This window comes from Pelmatolapia mariae, linkage group LG3_W (assembly GCF_036321145.2).
Source record: "Pelmatolapia mariae isolate MD_Pm_ZW linkage group LG3_W, Pm_UMD_F_2, whole genome shotgun sequence".
Lineage (NCBI taxonomy): Eukaryota > Metazoa > Chordata > Actinopteri > Cichliformes > Cichlidae > Pelmatolapia > Pelmatolapia mariae.
In genome coordinates this window covers 93347208-93369843 of record NC_086229.1, presented here as the reverse complement: position 1 = coordinate 93369843, position 22636 = coordinate 93347208, and the positions used below count along the sequence as shown (strand labels likewise).

At 41.9% G+C, this 22636-nt stretch overlaps 1 protein-coding gene across 1 annotated transcript in view; it reads right to left on the bottom strand.

Annotated features, from left to right (window-relative positions):
- Nucleotides 1-22636, bottom strand: part of LOC134625019 (NACHT, LRR and PYD domains-containing protein 3-like) — a 73043-nt gene that overhangs the window by 11330 nt on the left and 39077 nt on the right. The window contains exons 2-4 of the mRNA XM_065470389.1: nucleotides 3512-3590; nucleotides 3163-3349; nucleotides 1195-2995 (exon numbers count right to left, since the gene is read on the bottom strand). Coding sequence (XP_065326461.1) covers nucleotides 1195-2995; nucleotides 3163-3349; nucleotides 3512-3514 — 1991 coding nt within the window. The 5' untranslated portion in view covers nucleotides 3515-3590. The remainder of the gene's footprint in view (nucleotides 1-1194; nucleotides 2996-3162; nucleotides 3350-3511; nucleotides 3591-22636) is intronic.

Here is a 22636-nt window from a genome sequence, read left to right as displayed (position 1 = left end):
GGAAAAAGGACCTTCTGCAAACAGTTGGTGATGAAAATTTCGGCTCGGCTCACTAAAAAGAGCCGGCTCTTCCGGTTGTTTTGTTGCTTTAATTAATTATCAACAACAATATAAAATTATGCACCAAAGGAATTACTAATGTACAAAAAAAAAACCCAACAAAAAAACCCCGTGGTTTTATTTATATATGTTTACATATAAATATATACGATGGGCCCTAGAGACAAAGCACATACCAAACTCCAAAAAGCATGTACAGACTCCAAAACACATTGCTAGCGTTAACTGAACTTCCAAAACAGAGCTACCTAGATCACTTAAATTACACACTTGAAAGCATATGTGTATTGTTTGTGTATTTATACACAAGCACTCATATATATTCAAATAATTAAAGAAAAAAAAAGTTTATTTACCTGTTACTACCACACACCAAATCTGGTCGTTGGTAATTCCTGGCTTGAGTAGCCACTGGGTAACAAAAGCTCAACACTGTCCCTAGCATCCTGGAACACTTTCGGTGTGTTTTGGAGTTTGTACGTGTTTTGGAGTTTGTACGTGCTTTGTCTCTAGAGGTCACCGTAAATATACTTTTATTTATTCACTACACATAAAATGTAATAAATAAATCATATAATACCAAAAACAACCATTTACATTTCAACTTTTTACTTAAATTTCAGCTTTTTCCTTTTAAACAAATTTAAAGTGAAACAACACAAAACGCTGCAAACCACAACACAATTAAATATAAATTAAAATATGGAAAACAAAAGGAAGATGCACATTCTCTGTCATATGGGCCTGCATGAATAAACTTTCTGAATCCTTTATCATCTGCAACTGAAAATAATTGTGTATGATTAATCTACCTTTCTAATTTGATGTTGTCCCTGGCTCTGTTTCTCTCCGGCTCTGTTCCTGTGCTACTGCGAGTGTAGCTACACCCCCCCCCCCCCCCCCTCCGCTCAGCACAAGTACAAGGCTCGTGTGCGGACTGAAGCGGAAAAAAACGGTGAGAGAGAGGGTGAGAAAAAAAAAACAAAAAAACAAAAAAAAAAAACATGGCTCCCAAATAAGAAGCCGGCTTGCGTCGTTCACTTCAAAGAGCCATTTCATTCACGACAGACACATCACTACAAACAGTATTTGACTGTAAGTACTGGCAATTATCGAAGAAACACATTTACTTACAGAGCTTTATTGGAGGCTTTGACCACTGGCAGCAGCCTCAAAAGAGCCTCCTCTGAAGCAGAGTATTTCTGCAGGTCAAACACATCCAGATCTTTTTCTGATGACAGTAAGATGAAGACCAGAGCTGACCACTGAGCAGGAGACAGTTTATCTGTGGAGAGACGTCCTGATCTCAGGGCCTGTTGGATCTCCTCCAGTAGAGAACGATCATTCAGTTCATTCAGACAGTGGAACAGATTGATGCTTTTCTCTGCAGACAGATTCTCACTGAGCTTTTTCTTGATGTACCGGACTGTTTTCCTATTGGTCTGTGAGCTACTTCCTGTCTGTGTCAGCAGGCCTCGTAGGAGAGTCTGATTGATCTGCAGTGAAAGACCCAGGAGGAAGCGGAGGAACAAGTCCAGGTGTCCATTTGGACTCTGTAAGGCCTTATCCACTGCACTCTGGTGGAGAGATTTAAAATTTTCTTTCTTTTCAAATAATTTAGTCTTCAGGGAGGTTGTTTGTTCTTCCATCACATTGAGTCCAGAGTTGATGAAGGTCAGATGGACATGAAGAGCAGCCAGAAACTCCTGAACACTCAGATGAACAAAGCAGAACACCTTGTCCTGGTACAGTCCTCTCTCCTCTTTAAAGATCTGTGTGAACACTCCTGAGTACACTGAGGCTGCTCTGATATCGATGCCACACTCTGTCAGGTCTGATTCATAGAAGATCAGGTTTCCTTTCTGCAGCTGGTCAAAAGCCAGTTTTCCCAGAGACTCAATCATCTTCCTGCTCTCTGGACTCCAGTGTGGATCTGTCTCAGCTCCTCCATCATACTTGACCTTCTTCACTTTGGCCTGAACCACCAGGAAGTGGATGTACATCTCAGTCAGGGTCTTGGGCAGCTGTCCTCCCTCTCTGGTTTCCAGCACATCCTCCAGAACTGTAGCAGTGATCCAGCAGAAGACTGGGATGTGGCACATGATGTGGAGGCTTCGTGATGTCTTGATGTGGGAGATGATCCTGCTGGCCTGCTCCTCATCTCTGAATCTCTTCCTGAAGTACTCCTCCTTCTGTGGATCAGTGAACCCTTTGACCTCTGTCACCATGCTAACACAGTCAGGAGGGATCTGATTGGCTGCTGCAGGTCGTGTGGTTATCCAGAGGCGAGCAGAGGGAAGCAGGTTCCCCCTGATGAGGTTCATCAGCAGCACATCCACTGAGGTGGACTTTCTAGGGTCAGTTAGGATTGTAGTTTTGTGGAAATCCAGAGGAAGACGACACTCATCCAGACCATCAAAGATGAACACAACCTGGAAGTCTTCAAAGCTGCAGATTCCTGCTTCTTTGGTTTCAGTAAAGAAGTGATGAACAAGTTCCACCAAGCTGAACTTTTCCTCTTTCAGCACATTCAGCTCTCTGAAAGTGAATGGAAATATGAACTGGATGTCCTGGTTGGCTTTGTCTTCAGCCCAGTCCAGGCTGTATTTCTGTGTTAAGACTGTTTTCCCAATGCCAGCCACTCCCTTTGTCAGCACTGTTCTGATTGGTTCGTCTCTTCCAGGTGAGGCTTTAAAGATGTCTTCTTGTCTGATTGTTGTTTCTGGTCTGTCTGGTTTCCTGGATGCTGTTTCGATCTGTCTGACCTCATGTTCATCATTGACCTCTGCAGTCCCTCCCTCTGTGATGTAGAGCTCTGTGTAGATCTGATTCAGAAGGGTTGGGCTTCCTGCTTTAGCAATCCCCTCGAACACACACTGGAACTTATTCTTTAGTGCAGGTTTAAGGTTACGACGACAAACTGCAGCAAGACGTTCTGAATAACATAATACAACATCAACAATCAGTTTGTGTTTTTTACAAAATGCTCATGATAATTTCAGTCCCACTAAGAAATGGCTGTATAGTTAATCTGTCTCTTGAGACATTAGTATATAGTTTTCACTCATCCAGCAGCTTAAATCTTTATAGAAATCCTCTTACTGCCCTGCAGACGGTCAGCCAGCTCCTCCTGCTTCATTCTCCTCAGGAAGTCCACTGTGATCTTCACAAACGCCTCTCTGCTGCTGCTCCTCTGACTCTCTAAGCTTTCTGGGTAACCTGGACTCAGAACCTTCTCGATCTTCTTCAGCTCGTTCTTCACAAAAGTGATGATGTTGTTCTCCAGCAGCTGGAACAGAATACTTTATGAATGAGCCTATCAGACTGAAATCATGGAGCCAAACATCAGATTCATGTTGGACACACTGACAATCCACTGGTCTACAAAGAGCAGCATGGAGATGACTGTGAACAGAATAGATGTAAAAGTAGTTGTTGTACATGTACAGACCATAAATATGGAGTCCAGCTGTGTTTGATGCTGCTGGGCAGACTGACCACTGGGAACCTCTGAGCTCTGCTGGTCCACTCTGTGGAGGAATCAAGAATCAGCCCAAATTAAATGTGTCCCCAGGGAGACAAACATAAAATAAATGCCAGATTGTTGTTTTTAGAGTGCAGTTTATGGTCAATTAAATTAAATTAAGCCATTATACTTAGCTGTTGATCCAATCTGTGAAAGAAGTAGCTAGAGTGCTAGCTTAAATTCTCAGAGTAATAGGAAATTGAAGCTTCTTGTCCAGTCAATATCTGGAATATTGCATCCATTAGTCACTGCTTACAAATGCAGAGATTTTTTTTTTTTTTTAGAAAACCACAGTCTTCATATGTCATATTTTTAGGCTGTTAATTTTTAATTTTTCTTATTGTTGTGATTTCTGATTTGTTTTTAACATCATTATAGTACTTGTATATAGTACAGTATAAGTCTGTCTTGGTCTTTGGTTGATTAATAGGCTGGTGTGAAAAATTGCTGCCACACCGCCCCCTCGACCTGTGCTTCAAGGACCCATCATTTGGGGTTTCTTTTGTTTATTTCCTGTTTTACTTTAAGGTTCATCAACTGTGTCTCATTCACTGGTAATTTCTTTCCAGTCAGCCTGCAGTTTACCTAGACTACTGGGATCTTTGTTCTTCTGACCACATGCATATATTTTTGTATATTTCTACTTTAGTTTCTGTGATCTTCAGCTTTCCTTTATAATCCTTAAGATTTTTAGATGTTTATTTTTAAACATCTCATCAGCTATTAAAAATCAGTTTTTTTTTCTTGATATAATAATAATTATATTTATGGTGTAAATAATAAGCACTTATTTAAATTGAGCTTCACAGATTTTTTTATATTATTATTTTTTAGAACAGGGCTCCTTGCTGTAAATTAGAAAATGTAGTGTTTTATGTCAACTTAAAACACACAGTTTAAATTGGATTGAAGGAAAGATGTCTTTGCACTGCAGTTTATATCCAATAACGTCAAGCAGTTAAATCAAAGAGTTCATGTTACTAACAGCTCACCTCTCTGCAGCAGACGGAGGCTGGGATTTAAAATTAATGGGTTCGTATTTAGACCGGTCGCTCTTTAAGGACAAACAGCCAGGTCCAGATCCAGCAGGTCTCTCATTGATCCTGTTAGAGAAGAAAAATGTGTTTTTCATTTGCAGCCACAGAACCTGATGAAAACTTAAAATACTTTCACCATCCCAAAGAGAAAGTGGTTTGCAGGCTGAGCATGAACAGAAGGAAACTCCAAACTAGTATTGGCAGTGTAGGTACAGAGTGTAAACAAGCAATGTTGCCTCACAGCAAGAAGGTCCTGAGTTTAAATGCCTTTCTGTGTGGAGTTTGCTTGTTCTCCCTGTGTTTGCATGTGTTATCGCTGGCTTCCTCCCAAAGACATGCAGTTAGTAGGGTTAGGTTAATTGGTAATCCTAAATTGGCCGTAGATGTGAATGTGAGTGCCAATGGTTGTCTGTCTCTATGTGCTAGCCCTGTAACAGACTGGCGACAGATTAAAAGTGTCAATAAAACCTATGTTAGGAGCTCTGTATTCTGGAGGCCAGTGCTGAGGCTAAAGAGTCTGCTAAAACACCATGCACTGTGGTTCAGAAACAGCTCTGAGTGCCTCTGTGACTGGGGACTACCACTTATTTCAGCCAAGGACCATTGATGTGTAGGTGTGAAGCAGGAGGAGGGTGAGGACAGGTGGAAGGTACCCACACAGCTGTGTCCTGGAGGGCTGTGCTGAGCGAGCCAATGTTTTAGACTGTATGTGCATCACGTCTATGAAACTTTCATCTTCCTCTGATCAGAGCGATGTCCTCTTTAAGGTCTGCAAACCTTTACTTTGATTTCTAGATCAGTATATCAGCCTCACAGAGCACAGTTTGCATGCTTGTTTCTGTTAGCTTAGCTACCAGGCTAAAGTCAAACTACCCACTGCTAGCAGCTGTTTCTATGGTGGTGCGGACCCAAGACCAGACACGGTCTTGGATCACAGACTCAGCCCCTGACAATGTGCCTTAAAATCAGATAACATGACAGTTACAGCTGTGCCTGTGTGTCCTTTGAGACACTGCTCTCCTACAGAGATGCATTTTAAAAACCAGGAAACATTTAAAAAAAATCATTTAAATCAGACACCAGAGTGACATCAAAGAGCTCATCTTACTAACAGCTCACCTCTCTGCAGCAGATGCCTGCCAGCCTTTAAAATCAATGAGGCGACCTATAGATTGCTCACTCTTTAAGGACACAGAGCTGGGTGGAGGTCCAGGTTGGTTCCTGTGAATAATGATGGAGCAGTGATGTGAGTGCTGAGCTGTGACATGGAGAAGAGTCATGGACAGTTAGAGATGGTCATCTCACCTCTGAGCTTTGGTCTGGCTCTCATGTTCCCCACACAGAGTGCTTTTAGAGGGAGGGACTCCCTCCTCTCTGTCCTCACACTGATCCATGCTGCTCAATTCACATCAGCTCACACACACTTTCTACCTTCACCTGCAGAGGAAACACAAATCATTCATGTGCACATCAACTGAAATCCTCCTTTCCATCATGTGTGCTGTCCAAATATCAGCTGAATGCAGTCAGACAGCAGTGTGAGGCAGAGGAAGCTGCCATCAGCTGCTCTACTTCTACTATCAGTCCACTAGATGGAGCCATGAAGCACACACGATGCATTCACTGACACACACTGATTCACTGTTACTGGAAGCTTCAGTCCATTAATATTCAGTCAGTTCAAAACGTGTGAACAACATTTTCAAACATTTCAGCAGAGTTAAACTGGTTTACTACAAGCTTCTTCCAAGAATCTGAGCAGCCTGAGAAACACTCAGAGCTCCATCTTGATGAAACAGTCATGTGTGAGGTTGTGTGCTGACCTTTTGCACTGATTTTGTCTCTGCACTGTATTTGTGGACTTATTTGATTGACTGATTCAGAAAAAGAAAAGCTAGTTACCATGAGTAGGTTTCGGGCTAATGACGTCCCTTTCTGGAGTCTCTAGTTACATGTTTCAACAGTCTGTGTTTTAAACCAGGTGCTCCTGTTTTGGATTAGACCTCATCCTCACAGTAACCCCTTATACCCCTGTCTTTATACTGCTAATAAAAGTCTCAGTCTGAATGTGAAGAGAGTAAAAGAAAGAAGGTTTAAATTGAAGGAACAAAATTTGGGTAAACACACAGTCAAGACAAAATAAAAACAAACGGCTGAAAGTGAAGGCATCACTCCCTGTTCGAGGAGAGCCAACTGTCTGTTTACATGTCATGTCTAAGTTACAACTATAATAAATAATGATTTACAAAGTCTGCTCTCTCTCTGTAACCATCTGACCATCAACTAACTCTGTGCTGCTCTGTGCTGCTTTAAAAACACACACACACACACACACACACACACACACACACACACACACACACACACACACACACACACACACACACACACACACACACACACACACAGGATTCGTGAAACATTATCAGTTCAATTCAATGTACACATCAACTAGGACTAAAATACTGGGATATACTTTACTGCTGTTAATGAGGACCATCAGGTGGTGACTTGTGTGGCAGCCAAGTTTCCCAGAATGCATTTCAAATGAAGCTCAAAAGCATCAGTGGTGGAGGAGAGTGTTTAAAACTGTGAGTAAAGTTTTCAAATAATTCTGTTTCTGTGTCACTAAATAACATTTTAAGATGTTTTTAGGTGAACATGTAGATGTGTAAACTTCAAATATCTGATTGATTTATCCAGATATGATCTCTTTGCAAAAGTGCTCTGATGTTTTCAGAGATGTCCATTCACACTGGTGTAACACCCACACCCAGCTGAGCAGGCTAACAATACACTGAGAAACACAGAGAAGTTTTTCCAGTAATACTTTAATGTTTTACAGCTAAGCTGTGATGTCATCACGTGCACTGGAGTCAGAGTGAACTCACAAAGAACAAACTTTAAGTACACAAACATGAACGGTATGGAGACACGCTGTGTTTTCACACACACTAACAGAAAACGGCAGACACACTCGGCCTCGTTGGTCCAGCTGTGAGTCCGTTACCGTGAACTATGGAGCGGCTGATTTGTGCTGGAACTAAGCTGCACACAGCTGATTCATACACATCACTGTATGAGGAAGTGAGTGACAGTCAGCTACTCAGCAGAAGGGGAGGAGTCAGATGGAAACTCAGTGTCTTATGAAGAAAAGCTGCCAGCAGGTCAGACACCATGTCAATAACTGATCCACACTTTAAGTTCGGTCATGATTCAGAATAACTGCCCAAATAATCACTGAGAGGGCTTTAAAGATGGCTGCCAAGCTGCTGGACATCCTTTTAGAAGGACTTTTGGTTTTAGCCAATGAGTTTCGAGCTGTTGGCAGCTTTTGATGAACACGACACATCAATGACAACTTTCCACTGGTGCTATTCCCACTATCACTGCAGACTGTCAGGACTCAGTGAGAGGCTTATTTAAGGGAACGGGAAGTTATTTTAGGTCACACCATCCCTCTGTGCTCCCCCACACATCACATGTCACATATGACACATTAATTATTATCATCAGCAATGAAACAATCTATTGTGCTCAATCCAGCTCAGTTTTTATGTCTCTGTGCAGATTTGGAGACAAATCTTGAACTGTGACTTAATGTGTGAGCTGTCAGTATCAGCAGTCTGACTCTGTGTTTAAAAAGTTTGAATGCTGTGATTTCAATGTTTTATCAAACCTCAGAGACTGGAATGACTCAAAGTTGCACTTACTCAGCTTCTTCCCATGAACGTCTTCACTCTGCAGCTCTCTGCTGTCTGGATCAGGTCTGTGTAGAAACAGAGAAAATCCTCTGCTTCTTCTCCGTCATCAGTCCTCTGTGTCTGCAGGCTGCCGTCACATTAAACACTTCACACCTTAAAAGAATATTAAGCTGCAGCTTACAGCACAAAGGACAGTTACTGCAACCTGATATGACTTTAATTTGATCAAGTCATATCAGAGGCCAATGTGTGGAGGCTTTCTGCTCCCACCCTGAACAAACCTGAGAACAAATAATATGATACAACACCCACACTGTACACAGCAATCTGCAAATAATTTTAAGACTGCTACACCCTGATATGCCTTTAGGTTAATCATTAACCCTCAAAGCTGTCAACAAAATGCCAAAACTGTCCTGAAACTTTTCACTGACTCCTCATGAGTGTTTAGACCCGAGCCCCAAGTCTTCTCAGCAGTTCACACACAGCATTGACTCTGTAACTAAAGTGAAAATGTCAGTGAAAATGCGGCTAGCAGTGTGTTATTTTAATGACTAAATGTGCTATTGAAAAATATAAATAAAAATAAAACAAAAAACAATGCTTGGATTTAAACAGGTGGCATCATGATCTAGTGATACTTAATGTTTTTTGTGTTATTTTACATTGCTTTGCCAGTATTTGCTAACATCATAAAACTCTCATAATACTCTACACAAGAAATAATTCTGAATGACTTTATTTAAGTATCAGAACATGAGACAGAGTCAAGCCAGCAGGCACTAAGACCTAATCCTGAAGCTCTACGACTCACTTCATCACCACCTGGAAACAAAATCCTACATTTGTGAGCCAGCGTGAGAAAATCCAGCCGACGACACAAACTGAGAATCCAGGCTGTGCACAAAAACAGCAACACAACCATATGTTTAAGGACCAGCAGACTTTCCAACATCACATTTGTTAGCTGTTTGTCTTAAATAAAATTATGTACATGGATCCGTCTCAGCGAGCACACAGTCATAAATCAGCACATCTCTACATTTACACAATAATCAGGCTGTATTAGCAGAACAAAGAAAATCTGTGGATGCTCCTAATTTGAACAAATGTCACTCTGATCCAAAACAAACAGCAAACTGCATCAATTGATAAGATGACAGAGCCAATCAGAAACATGCATTTTACTGCTCAGAGCTACAGCTTCCCTTGCAACACACACAAGTGATAAAAGCTGTGTGTGTCTGTTCTCAGAGCTCTGCTTTTTAAACTGGAGCTTATTCCTTCTCCTGATTGGTGCTCGGTCTGTGAGCGACTTCCACAACTATGAAATACACTCAGACTGAGATCTACCACAACTCACAGCTCATTTTTATTACAATTATGTTTTTCAGTCCCATCAAGAAAAGTCTGGGATCCAATAAGATCCACTTAGAGGGAGTATTTCCACTCAGCATTCCTGTCTCTTCCAAAGCTGTGGAATTTCCCCACACTGCCACAGACAATGAAATAATGTTCCTTTAGCTTGTGAACACTTTCCACAGTTATCAGGTATAATTGATTCTATGTATTCATTCAAGTGTTGTCACATATATCCTCATTAACCATCTCTGCTGGATTCATCTGAGACATGTTCATAAATTTAGTGCAAGCACTTTTGAAGGTGGTCCTTCATGCCTCTCACTGTGGATCTAAACAAACAATAGCAGCAATGAGCATTGTGACTAACTCTGTACTCTGGACGGTTTGTACGGTCATTTGCTTGTTTTTAAATACTATGATTATAAAAAGTTGTCCAAAGGGACAACTTTTCTTCAGACTGGAACCAGATCAACAAAGAGGTAGAAAGTCAGTGAAAGCAGCACAGAGGCGGGTTTCAGTCTGATTTATTTGTTTATTCATGTTCAGGACTCGGAAAACAAAGAATCACATGTTTAAATTAATGCACAGAAACATAAAATCAGTATTTCTCAGAAAGTATTTCCAGCAGAACCAATAACAAATAATTAAATCCCTGATATCTTCCATTACTTCCTCACAGTTTAGAGATGATTTTCAAAAACATGAAGTTTCATTATGACTTTATCAATTATTCAACTCATTACATCCCATCTATGTGAGCATGTTGTATATGGTTTAGCTGATCTTTAATGATTCAGTGTTAAAACTTTATTTTTTTAAACTACTCCAGAGGATTTTGGCTTATTCAGGGTTACCCCTGAGTTTTCTGTACAATCAACCTTGTTCAGAGTCTCAAACAGCTGCAGCTGAGAAAATAAAAACTCAAACTGTGAGCAGCAGGTTATGTTCAGTGTGTTCATGTGATCAGGATCTGGTGTGCTGCTGAGTCTGCCTCACTACCACAAACACAGAACACACACCCGAATACCTGTTCAATCAATCACATTCATTCTGATGGTAAATTGTACATTCACCCATTCACACAAATACTTTTTTCTACGCTGTTTCTAAGTGCCTCCTCTCTAACATTCACACACATTCATACATTATTAAGCTTAAGTAAAATATACTAATGCGCACAGCGCCGTGACACTTAATGATCTGTTATTGTACATTTGTCACATGTGTGTATTTGTTGTTGTATTTGTGAGTATTATGCTGCCATGATGCATCACATGGAACCATCACACTACCACCACCATATGTGACTGTTGGTATGAGGCTCCTTTTCATTGATGCTGTGTTAGTTTCAGTTGTAACAGGACTCAAAGCTGTCAGAAAGCTTTTGTCTCATCAGTCCACAGAGTCTTTCCCAAACGGGATCATCAACATGTTGTTGGACAATGTGAGACCATCCTTTGTGTTCTTCTTGGTCTGCAGTGGTTTTCTCCTTGGACTCCCCCATGGATTCTCTTTCTTATTGTTTAGTTATGACCTTAACTGAGGCCTGCAGGTCTTTCATGTTGTTCTGGGCTCTTTGTGAGCTCCTGGATGTCGATGTGCTCTTGGAGTCATGTTGGTGGCCACTGGCTCCTGGGAAGGTTCCCCACTGTTCCACACTTTCAGCATTTGTGTCTAATGGCTCTCACCGTGGTTCAACAGAGTCCCAAAGCCTTAGAAATGGCTTTGAACCCTGTCCAGACTGACAGCTGGGACTCTGTCAGCTGATTGTGTAGATGGTGGCATTATGTGTTGCTGTTTGACATCTTTCAGCCTGTTCACTTTCTCACACGGGTTCTGTAGAAGTTGATGAGTCTGTTGATCCAACAGGTCTTCTAGTAATCAGGCTGAGTGTGTTTGTCAAACTGAACTCAGCTTTAGAAACAAATGTGCTTCATCACAGTTAATTCATGATTGAAGCAGAGGGGCAGTTATTTTTGCACACAGCTCAGGTAGGTTGGGATAACCTTTGTGCCTTAATCAATGACATCATCATTTATTTACTTGTGTTATCTTTGTCTAACATGAACATTTGTGTGATAAAAACAGTAAGAAATGACTGAGTGAAAAGACTTTTTCACACCACTGTGTGTGATCGTTGCCCCTGGGAGAGTTCACTTATCTGCAGTGAGAGGTGTGATCAACACGAGTGCACAAGTGTCACATGACTCACAGCTGCGCATGCAGTGGCAAAAGGCTGAGTGTGTGCCATCAGTCTATACTCAGTCCTCACTCTGAGCCTCACATCTTCCTGCTGCTTCATGAGAACAGAACTGAACTTCCTGGCTGTCGGAGAGACGAGGAGGATCCTGGTGGAAGATGCAGTTTGTTTCCTTTTTACACTCAAAGTGACTAAAACCAGATTTTCATCCTTCCTGTTATTAAACATGATTTATTCAGCCACACTTTCTTCAAACTGTGAGGAATCAAATTCAAAGTTCAAAGTTGGTCCTTTTCATTGACGCTGTGAACATGAATGTGTGTGAAAGGTGTACTTGTGTGTTATTACAGCTTCTTACCTGCAGCTCACAGACAAACATGTGTTGGGTCTCAGCCTGACACCTGACAGAAACATATGATAGAAAAACATGAAAGTGTCATTTCTCTGTGTCCCACTGATTGAAACATCAGCTTTTATGAACTGTTCAGTCTGATGAATCCTCTGAAGTGTGTCAGTGTGGTGTTGGAGTAAAGCTTAGGTAGACTTGGACCTGGTTGGTAGTCGTCATAGATCTGGACCATGGCTGGCTTCAGGTTGTCCACTGGGAGCTCCTGGATGATCTCTGTGGTTGATGGGTGTGTCCTTTGATAACTGGACGAGACAGAAACAATCGCACACACAGTTTGTACCAAAGATCATCACCTGGTGTCCCCACTGTGGACTTCTCTGACCTCCTCTAAGGACACCAGAACAGGATCTTCCTTTGGTTCAACACGACTCACCAGGAGGCCACATTTGAGCTGTGAGGAGATGACATCATCACAGGGATCAATGACACACACGTGTTGGTAGAGTCTGTCTAATTACTCACACTCTGGGGAACATCCAGGACCACCATGTTTGTAGTTTTCTCCTTCCCACTGTAGCTGTGTTTGAACAGTGTGTGCACACATGCTCTTCATCCACCAACAGTGACTCTACGCTGGTACAGAGCTCTCCTCTAACCTGTCACATACTTACAGGGATGTATTTCCACAGTCAGTCTGGCTCTGGCAGATTCACCTGTGGGGTCCACCTCTGTTTGGACTTTCACACTGAGAGTGGGGACATCAGCAGGTGTTGGGATGTTGTAGGTGGCACAAATCTGGGAAACAAACAGAACCAATCACAGCTCAGTGCAGCCTGCTGTCACTTTTCTACACCGTGACACTTTTATATCTATATCTCTATATTTACCTATTTATCTTAATATTTATCAATCAATATCTCTGTTTCTGCACTCATTTTCGTGTTCGGCTCTACTCCTAGTTGGGATTATTGTCCTTTGCTGATGCATGTATTGTGCAGCCATGAGGAGCCTTAATTATGCAGCTGCATTATTTATCCACCATAACAGAGGTTAGTGTTCAACTCTGTCACTACTCTAGCCACATGTTGCCACACTTGTACTTCCAGCTCTGAGCTGCTGCTGCTGAACACGTTACTTTTGTAATTATGTCTCTCCAAGCAGCATCACAGCTTTCAAAGAAGAAAAAAAGCATTATTTCCTGATAATGTATGATGTGCTTGTACAAGATGTAAAAGACTGGTGTTAGGTTTAATGTATGTATTGTAGGTTGCCATTTAAAAAGCTAGAATGCTTCTGTTTGCTCTCTATGTAACCCACTCATATGAGAACGTGCACGACCTTGATAAGGCGAACAAGCAGTCTTGAGAAGAACAGATTCTATTCAATGAAGGAAGCCACCTGGCTGGGATGAGATACCGAAAACATCCTGGGAGAGCTGCACTCCCATCATATAACCACACACATGGTATAACCATGCTTGCACAGCACAATCACACTTTGTAACCAGTTATAGTAATTTCTCAAAGGTAATACAGCAACAAGCTTTATGAATATTCATGGGTGTAACCAATAAAAACAGCCTGCAGGGGGAAAGCAAGTTGAAGTGGGTTGGAGACAACTGCGAGTGAAAACTTGAGCTCTGTGTGACCTCGTTCCTGAGTGAGTTTCTGTTTATCCAGCAGTATCAGGGGTAAAACTCTGACAACTGGTAGTTTGAGGAAATCAGGACACCTTTCAAAACCATACTTGCTTATACAGAGCAGTGAGCCTTCTTGGTTTCCTTGTAGATTAAAAACAGGATTGGAGTGATGAGGTACGCGGTGCTGCACGGCTATCTATAGGATGACCTGGACATTGGCTTTCAGAACCACATCAGCCCAGACCCAGACATCTACCAGCACAAGTACAGAGCCTTTATCTCACATGTTTGAGCATTCGTTCACCTTCATCTGTTTGTCTGTTCTTATTGACAACTCTTCATCCAGTCCACCTTAAACACAGTTGCTGGGAATGGGAGTTACCTTATGGAGCTGTTATTGCAGTAAAACTGTTTTTGTGTGTATTTCAGTCCATACGAATTCATTGAGCTCTGTGTGGAGATCCTTGTGTACATATTGAAGCCTGTCTGTGTTATCACTCAGCCAGGCTTTTCAATCAGCTGTTTTTGTTTTTTAATACGTGACCTTTGCTAAAGTTCATCCAAAGGTGCAAATGATGTGTGACAGGATGTAAAGATGTGTTTGCAGAGTTGTCTGTAGGACAACAGTTTAGTGATCCTGCTCTGTGGCTGACAGGCTCAGTTTATCTCCAGCTCAGTACTAACAGGTGAATATTCCACAGGCTGAGGTGTGATGTTAGAGGGCTGCTCGTGGTGGTTGTGCTGATCCAAGACAGGTTCAGTTGGATAGATCTGAATGCACATCTGTGTCAAAATCCTGCAGTAAGTTCACATGTGGTAAATCCACTGCATCGGCACAACCGTCACTACCAGTCGACTATTGTGACACTTGCAGACTGAGTGATGCTGGTGGTTTGTACTGAGTGTGAGACAGAGCTGACCCCTGACCTCAGGGTGGAAAAATCTTATAGAAAACTCTGCGCACACTTTCACAGATCTGACTCAGCAAACACGTAGCCAAGGCCACATGTAAGAGGACAGCCAATGAAAAAGCTGGGTGAGTTGTAACTAATAACTTAGCTGACACAGTCAGATACATGCCTGTTTTTATGGCATGTTTATTTGGCTATTTTGAAAAGGATCTTATCCTAATAACTCAGTTTAACTATCACAACAATGAAATGGTGGAGATGTAAAATCCTTGAGTTCTATTTTGAGTGACTTTATGATTGGCTGCATGTGATGTGGGGACATGTGGCAATTCTAACCAAACAAACATAACTTAGGCTGCATGTAAATGGGCTCTGTGCAACTTTAAATCAGCTCCTGTTGGCCTCCAGGTTCTGGAAACACTTCCAAGCAGAGCTGCCGCTTTGCAAGCCCGACTGGGAACAGTTCCCAAAGCAGGTCGTCCCCATCATGTCAGTGGTTGCCGTGTGGGTGAGGAAAGGACTCACAGGTAGGTGAAGGCTGGTGTTTATTATCACGAACACAGGATGACTGGCTGAGCTGAAACGACTGAAGCGAACACGTACAGAGTCGAGCACATTAACATCAACAATGACGCTGAGCAGAGAGAAACTGAGGGTTTAAATACACTGGCTAATGATGATGATTAGGGACACACAGCTGAACATAACTGAACTAATAACACACAGGAAGCAAACATGACAACAGGAAATGTGAACAGGTGAATAAAGTGAACATGAAACAAGTGCAAACACTGGGCGAACACCAGGAACCCGACACACCAGTGACACCAGGATGGGAAGTAACTGTGCCATGTCATCAATGTGGATCCATGAAGATTGAATGACTGATTTCCTGATATATATTGTGATAAAATCACTTCTGTATGAACTGTGTGTTTCCAGCTGGTTCTAGGTCACAGCTTTATATTCATTAGATATGAAACCTTGATGCTTGTTTGAAAGGACACAGATGGACCTTGTTTCCTTCTTTCCTTCCTTTTTGTGTCTTCTGTGCTTCATCTGCTGCTCTTCACTCTGTTACTTTGTGACTCTGGTTCTCCTAAAGACACGTGGGTGGTGCTCTCCACCTGTAGATGGAGCAGCAGCTGGTCTGGCTGAGTTCCTCTGGCTGTCTTTGATTTGTGCTTCCAAAGTTTAACAGGAAAGTGAAGCGAGAGAAAGAGCAGGAAGAAAAGCTCAGTTTCCTCTCTGTGTCACATCCACAGTGTCTTTAGATGATGGAGTGACTGCAGAGAGAGTTCACAGCTTCACTGTTTGTGCCCTTTAGATGTGCACTTATTCCAAATATGCATCATCACTGCTCAGTGAGCCAGGATGGAGGAAAGAAAGCATTCAGTATCTGTGCTCATTCAGACTGAACAAATAAGACTTGATCACATATTTGTACATGTAGAGGCTGCACTGTGCTTCATATTAATAAGAAGCACAGCTCATATTAATATTATACTGTGCGTGTACACAGTATAATATTAATATGAGCTGTGGTTCAAGCTGTTCTTCAAGCAGCTCGTCTTTACTCAGCTGTAACTGTCATTTTATCTGGTTTAAGACACATTTGGACAAAATTGGCTGTTTTTAACTATTTATTTTAATCAGAGGTGTAAATTTAGAGCTCACACATCTGGATCCTAAACTATGATAGAAACAGCTGCTAGCAGTGGGTAGTTTGACTTTAGCCTGGTGGCTAAGCTAACAGAAACAAGCGTGCCAGCTGTGCTCTGTGAGGATGATACGCTGCTCTAGGAAGCAAACAAAGGTTTGCAGAGATTAAAGAGGACATCGCTCTGATCAGTGGAAGATGAAAGCTTCATAGACGTGATGCACACACAGTCTAAAACATTGGCTCGCTCAGCGCAGCCCTCCAGGACACAGCTGTGTGGCTCCGCCCACCTGTCCTCACCCTCCTCCTGCTCCACATCAATGGTCCTGGGCTGAAGTGGTAGTCCCCAGTCAGAAGAAGGACTCAGAGCTGTTTCTGAACCACACCACAGGACATGTTTGCAGACTCCTTAGCCTTAGCACCTGGCTCCAGAGCTGCTGACACAGGTTTTATTGACACTTTTAATCTGTTTGTGAAATCATTCCTCTCTGCGTAGGAAGCCAAATCCTAACAGCTTTTGTGCATTCACTTGTTTTTGCATTAGATAATATGCAATTATTAAAAAACAGACACAAAGCTGGAGTTATTCTGCCTTTGCTGCGCGGTTCCATCTACTTCGCTCATTCACTCCCCCTCCCTCTCCTGTTATTACTTCAATCATGAAACTGATCAATGTCCCGCAAGTCCCTTCTTTCTTGCTTGTTTATCGCCCACTTTGCACTAGAAAAAGGAGACAGGCGGATAAACAACAGCAGCTCGTTTAAGCGTGATCAGCTGTTGTTAGAATGTATTTAATATTAGCTTTTTAGTATCAGCTGATGTTTGCTGGAGCCACGGCTGTAAAAGCTGCTGGTCATGATATCCATCTGGATATGTGGTGAGAGGGAAACATGAAGATGAAACCTCAGAGCTGAGCAGGTGATTGATTGATTGATTGATTAATCATACTTTATTCATCCCGAGGGAAATTGGGTTAAGGCTGCCAGTCGTGCCAGCGCCATCTTACCCTTCCGACCATACATACATTACACAAACAGCACATGGGGAAGACAGGTCAGAGGGGTATAACATGGAAAAGCACAATATGAGGAAAGATAAGGAGAAAAAATTACTCCCCCCAGACTGAGCTCCAACAGGGAGATCAGTTTGAGAACAGAAAAAAAAACACCTCTGCACATAGCACATGAAAAAAACTCTTAATACACCAAAGAAACACATGACAAGCAACAGGGGTGGTAAAGGGTGAAAGACAGCCGATTTAGACAGCACATCCGGGCCTGCAGCCTATGCGCTGGTCTCCATGATCCACCGTCAGCATCGGAAGGGAATAAGCGTCGAAGGCGTTTGGAGGGGGGAGGGGGGATGAGTGTACATCTGCATGTGTATATATGTCTGTGTGTGTGTGTGTGTGTGTGTGTATGTGTCCAGAGTTCAGCTGAGACAGTGTCCTTCGCCCTGCCAGGCTAAGTAAACAGTCTTCCAGCAAACCCAGGTGGCCTTGCATAGAATGGGAAGAACAGTCTAAACGCAGTCGTTATCAGGGTGTTGTTGTTCAGCTCCAGCCTTGAGACCACAGCTGGCGCCGAAGGGTATCCGCATGAAGTGATGGTGTTTTTTACTTTAGTGCGAACAACTCATATGAATTTCAAAGTTGTTCTAACAGTCCGACACTGGTCTCTCAATCTCCCATTGGAGAGCCGTGAGCTTCTCCATGATGTTATCAAACTTACGCTCCGTGATGTTGTCATTCTTGTGCTCAAAGAGCCGATTCTGAGAACTCACGACCGCAGTGAGCTGCTCCAAGATGTGATCCAATTTGTGCTCAAAGGTGTTATTCCGAGCGAGCCCCTCCAGATGTAATCCAGTTTGCACTCAGAGGTCTTGTTCTGAGTATTCACGGCAGCCGTAAGCTTCTCCAAGATCTTATCCGTGCTGCACTCAATGAGCCCATTTCGAGAAACTCACGCCTCGTCCCATCATTTCAATCCCAGCGGGCAGCCTTGTGGAGGTTTGAATAGCCGGTTCCGCTTTCTTAATTCTTCGATAAGCCAGGGCCAAGCCAGCTCCGATCAGCAAGAACCCTGTCACCATGGTTCCGAATAGGTAGATATCTTCAGCACTCAGGCTCACCCGAGCCCAGACTTCTCGTTGAGAAAAGGGTGTCAATTGCACTCAGGGACCAGTTGATCAAATCCATAATTCCTCTTTTAGGTTTTCGAGAACAGACTGTGAGAGAGTGTTCCAGGGAAAAGTAATACAAAAAACACGAGACTAGACAAGGACACAAGAGGCTAAGCAGGGAAGCTAAGGGAGAGGAGAGGAGAGGAGGAGGAATAAAAGTGCGACCGCCCTCGTCAAGAGCAAGAGACGAAGGCGGAGAAACAGGTTTACCTTTTAGGTGGCATGAATGAGTTGAAGGGAAGTTATGAACTGTTTCTGAGAAACAAATAACACCAGGATCCTTTTCTACATAGCTGACAGCTGGTAACTGTGCAGGGGCTGGTCTAGCAAAGTTTTGTCGGGAGCCAGGTAGGGCATTAACAGGGAAAGGGGGGCACACATTTAAAAACTTTGAATAAATAATTATCTGAATCTTACAACAAAAGTGGTCATCTGATTAAATGTATAGAAATCCATTATTGTATATAGTAACTAATAAGTCTAATATACACCCTAGTAAGCTATAGTACTTTTTCCTTTGGGAAGGTACCATCTGTGCAGTCTGCAATTCTGTTGAAGAAAGATGTTGAATCTATTTAATTATTGTAGAAAAATGATTGATTTCTGTGCATTTCTTTTACACTTGCATTAAATTAAAGTTGATTACATCCGTTAACGGCAGGGGGTGGTTCCCTAATATTTTTGTTGGGAGTTGGCAACCCTATAAGTTAGGTTGCTTAATATTTCCACTAAGTACTCTTTAAAATACCAGAATAGGGAGAATGGTGTAGGTTTAAATTTATTAGATTGATCAGCGTTGCTGAACTATAAAATGTTTTGGGTGGAGTGTATTTTTTGCATACAGGTATAACAGAAAAAAAATGCCTTGGCTGCATTTTTAGGTAAACAGCTGCAAAAACTTATTTTTACCTTTTTGAAGAAGTAACTATATAATTAATTGCCCAACATTGGTCATTATATCCTGTATTTTGCAGACAGAGAGTTACAGGACTCTCTCCCAGACCACAGACTCATAATACAAGTCAGAGCTTTATAAAAAAATAAAAGTTTTGTTTTCAAAATTGGAGTTCAAGTTCTTTTTCCTTCCAATAGTGTTAACATACTACACAGGTCATGAACAAGATTTTTTAAATTTTCATAGTAAGTGGGCTAAAACAGTTAATTAAAAGTAGTCTAACAGAAATGTAAATGCTGTGATTTGATTATTTTAATAAACCATGTAACTTGGATGGATTAGATGCTGGCGTGACCACAGTGCACACGTCTGCTGTTGCTCACAGTGGTCCAAGGGATCGCTCAGGGAGTTTGTGTGTTCGCTCAGACACATGAAACATTAGAGGGAACATTGGTGAGGAGACTCTGACAGATTTAGGATTATTTAATGAAGCCTTCTTCCTGAGTCCTGCAGATACTTCTGTGAGATTCTTGCAGGATGTTTGTGTATCTGGACATTTTGTCTGTATTTAATTCCTCACTTCTGACTTGTTTGGTCCCTGTTTATTTGGAATAAACAATAATAATATTCAACAATAAACTGGATCGATTTGAATTATACTGAGATATTAGAAATGAGTGAAACTGTATTGATCAGAACTGCAGCTGAAGAAATATCGGTTAGCCTGGATCAGTTCCTTCAGGGTGAACTTGTTGCTGACACAGATCAGGATCAAACTCAATCTGAAGTATATTTCTGTGTCTTCTATTTGCCATAAAGCAACAGACTGAAGTGCTTGATGTTGTCACACTAGTCTTTTATTTGAAGGATTCCAGTTACAAACTGCTCCTGCAAATCTAGACTCTGGTCTGAGCTATCTGTGAATGCCACATGATTCACAGAATTTTCCCTGTTATATGTATTTATACATGCCTCTCGCTCACATTCTTCTGTGGCTGCTGTGGAAACTGAATCTCCCTGAGGAACCCACCCGAGGGATAAATAAAGTTTCACCTAATATAATCTGAATCTATCTAATGATTGAGTCTATGTGTTTGGTATCTGAGCTGTAAGCAGCTTCATCTGCAGCCTTCTCTTCCACTGACCCAGAGGAATTCCTTTATCCTATAAAACATGTGGAACATTTAAACTGGTGCTGCTCCCAGTAGGACCATCAATATTCCTGCACACTGTAAATGACTGGACTAGTTTGGAGTTTCCTTCTCCTCATGCTCAGCCTGCAAACCAGTTTTTCTTTGGGATGATGGAGATATTTGAAATCTTCATCAGCTTCTATGGCTGCAGCAAATGAAAAGCACATTTTTCTAACAGGATCTGTGGAAGACCTGCTGGACCTGGTCTGCAGATGGTCCCATTCATTTTAAAGTCCAGCCTGTGTCTGCTGCAGAGCGCTGAGCTGTTAGTAACATGAACTCTTTAACTGCTTGATGTTGTTGGATAGAAACTGCAAACACGTCATTCCCTCAATCCCATTTAAACTGCCTCTTTAAAACAAGCCTTTGGTTTGGAAACAGCTGAAAATCCACTTCAGCAAACCGGAGGTGAAACATGTAAAAACATTTGATTCTGACATGAATTAAAGTAGAAACCGACTGAAATCGTGGCACCGTGGCTCAGGGGGTTGGGAAGCGCATCTGTAACCGGAAGGTCGCTGGTTCGATCCCCAGGCTCTCTGTCGTGGTCGTTGTGTCCTGGGGCAAGACACTTTACCCTACTGGTGTTGGCCAGAGGGGCCGATGGCGCGATATGGCAGCCTCGCTTCTGTCAGTCTGCCTTAGGGCAGCTGTGGCTACAACTGTAGCTTGCCTCCACCAGTGTGTGAATGAAATGTGGCATTGTAAAGCGCTATATAAATCCAATCCATTTGTCATGATCTGAGCAGCCAGGAACACACAGGCACAAATGTAATCTTCAAAAAATGGGTTTTATTATACCCCAAAAAGGACAAGATGATTACAAAAGTTCAAAATAACAAAAATAAACTTTTTAAGAACCGAGTGGGCCCATAAGAGAGGTCAACTTAACAGAACGCTACTCAAAAGTCACTTAACAAAAACATAACTCAACAAACTGACCTCCACAAATGAGAAACAGCTCCAATTATATAGCAAATGAACAAACCACTATATACACCAAAGGTGAAAACTAAAGAGATAAGAGCTAACCATCATTCAAGAAGAACCCCATTCCCCCTACATGATCACAATAGATGGTCCAATCCACTTTATTGGCTTTCTGCATTTAAACCAGCTCCACCCTCAGCCTCCTCTTTCAGCCAAACCAGGAAGGACTGGAGCGGAGGTCAGGTAACTCAGAAAGAGCAGAAATATAATTAATATAGCATACCTGTATAAAATAACAAACAATGCAAAGCAAAGTCTATGCCACCATTTGGGCTATAGCTTAGTGCTGTCATGCATTACAGGTAAACTCAAAATATCAAATTAGTTAACTTATGATCACAGAAGCTTTAGAGCATGATGTAAACATAAGACAAAAAGATCAAATGAATATTACCTAAGTATCTCAATTGTGTGGTTGCCTGCAGTCATCACACCATTATTATTATTATTATTATTATTATTAAATCCAACAAACAAAGTAACCAACTCAGAATAGAAACAAAGTGTTGCTTTGTACAGAAACAGCAGTAAATTAAAATCATTAAATCAGGCGTGTGTCGTCCCGCAGAGGTAATGTGTGTGTAAATGTTGTTGTGTGTTTGTGAATAAATCCTCCATCATGTTTAATGTCAGCTCACCTCTGTTTCACACACATGTTCATATGTGAAGCGGTGTGTGTTGGAGTGTTTCCACAAACACAGCAGTCAGAGTGTAAAGAGTGGATGTTGTAGGTGTTTGTGTAGTGAAGAGTGTCTGTAGGACTCCAGCTGCTCCAGCAGGCGTCTCCTTTGTGCTTCAAACACAGGCTGCATTTGAAGCAGCACTGTAAAATGTAATATTGTGTTTAATTAAAAATATTAAATAGGCTGAACTCAATTTTTATCAATTTGTTATTAGAACTCAATTTAAATAACTTACCAGTACTTTTT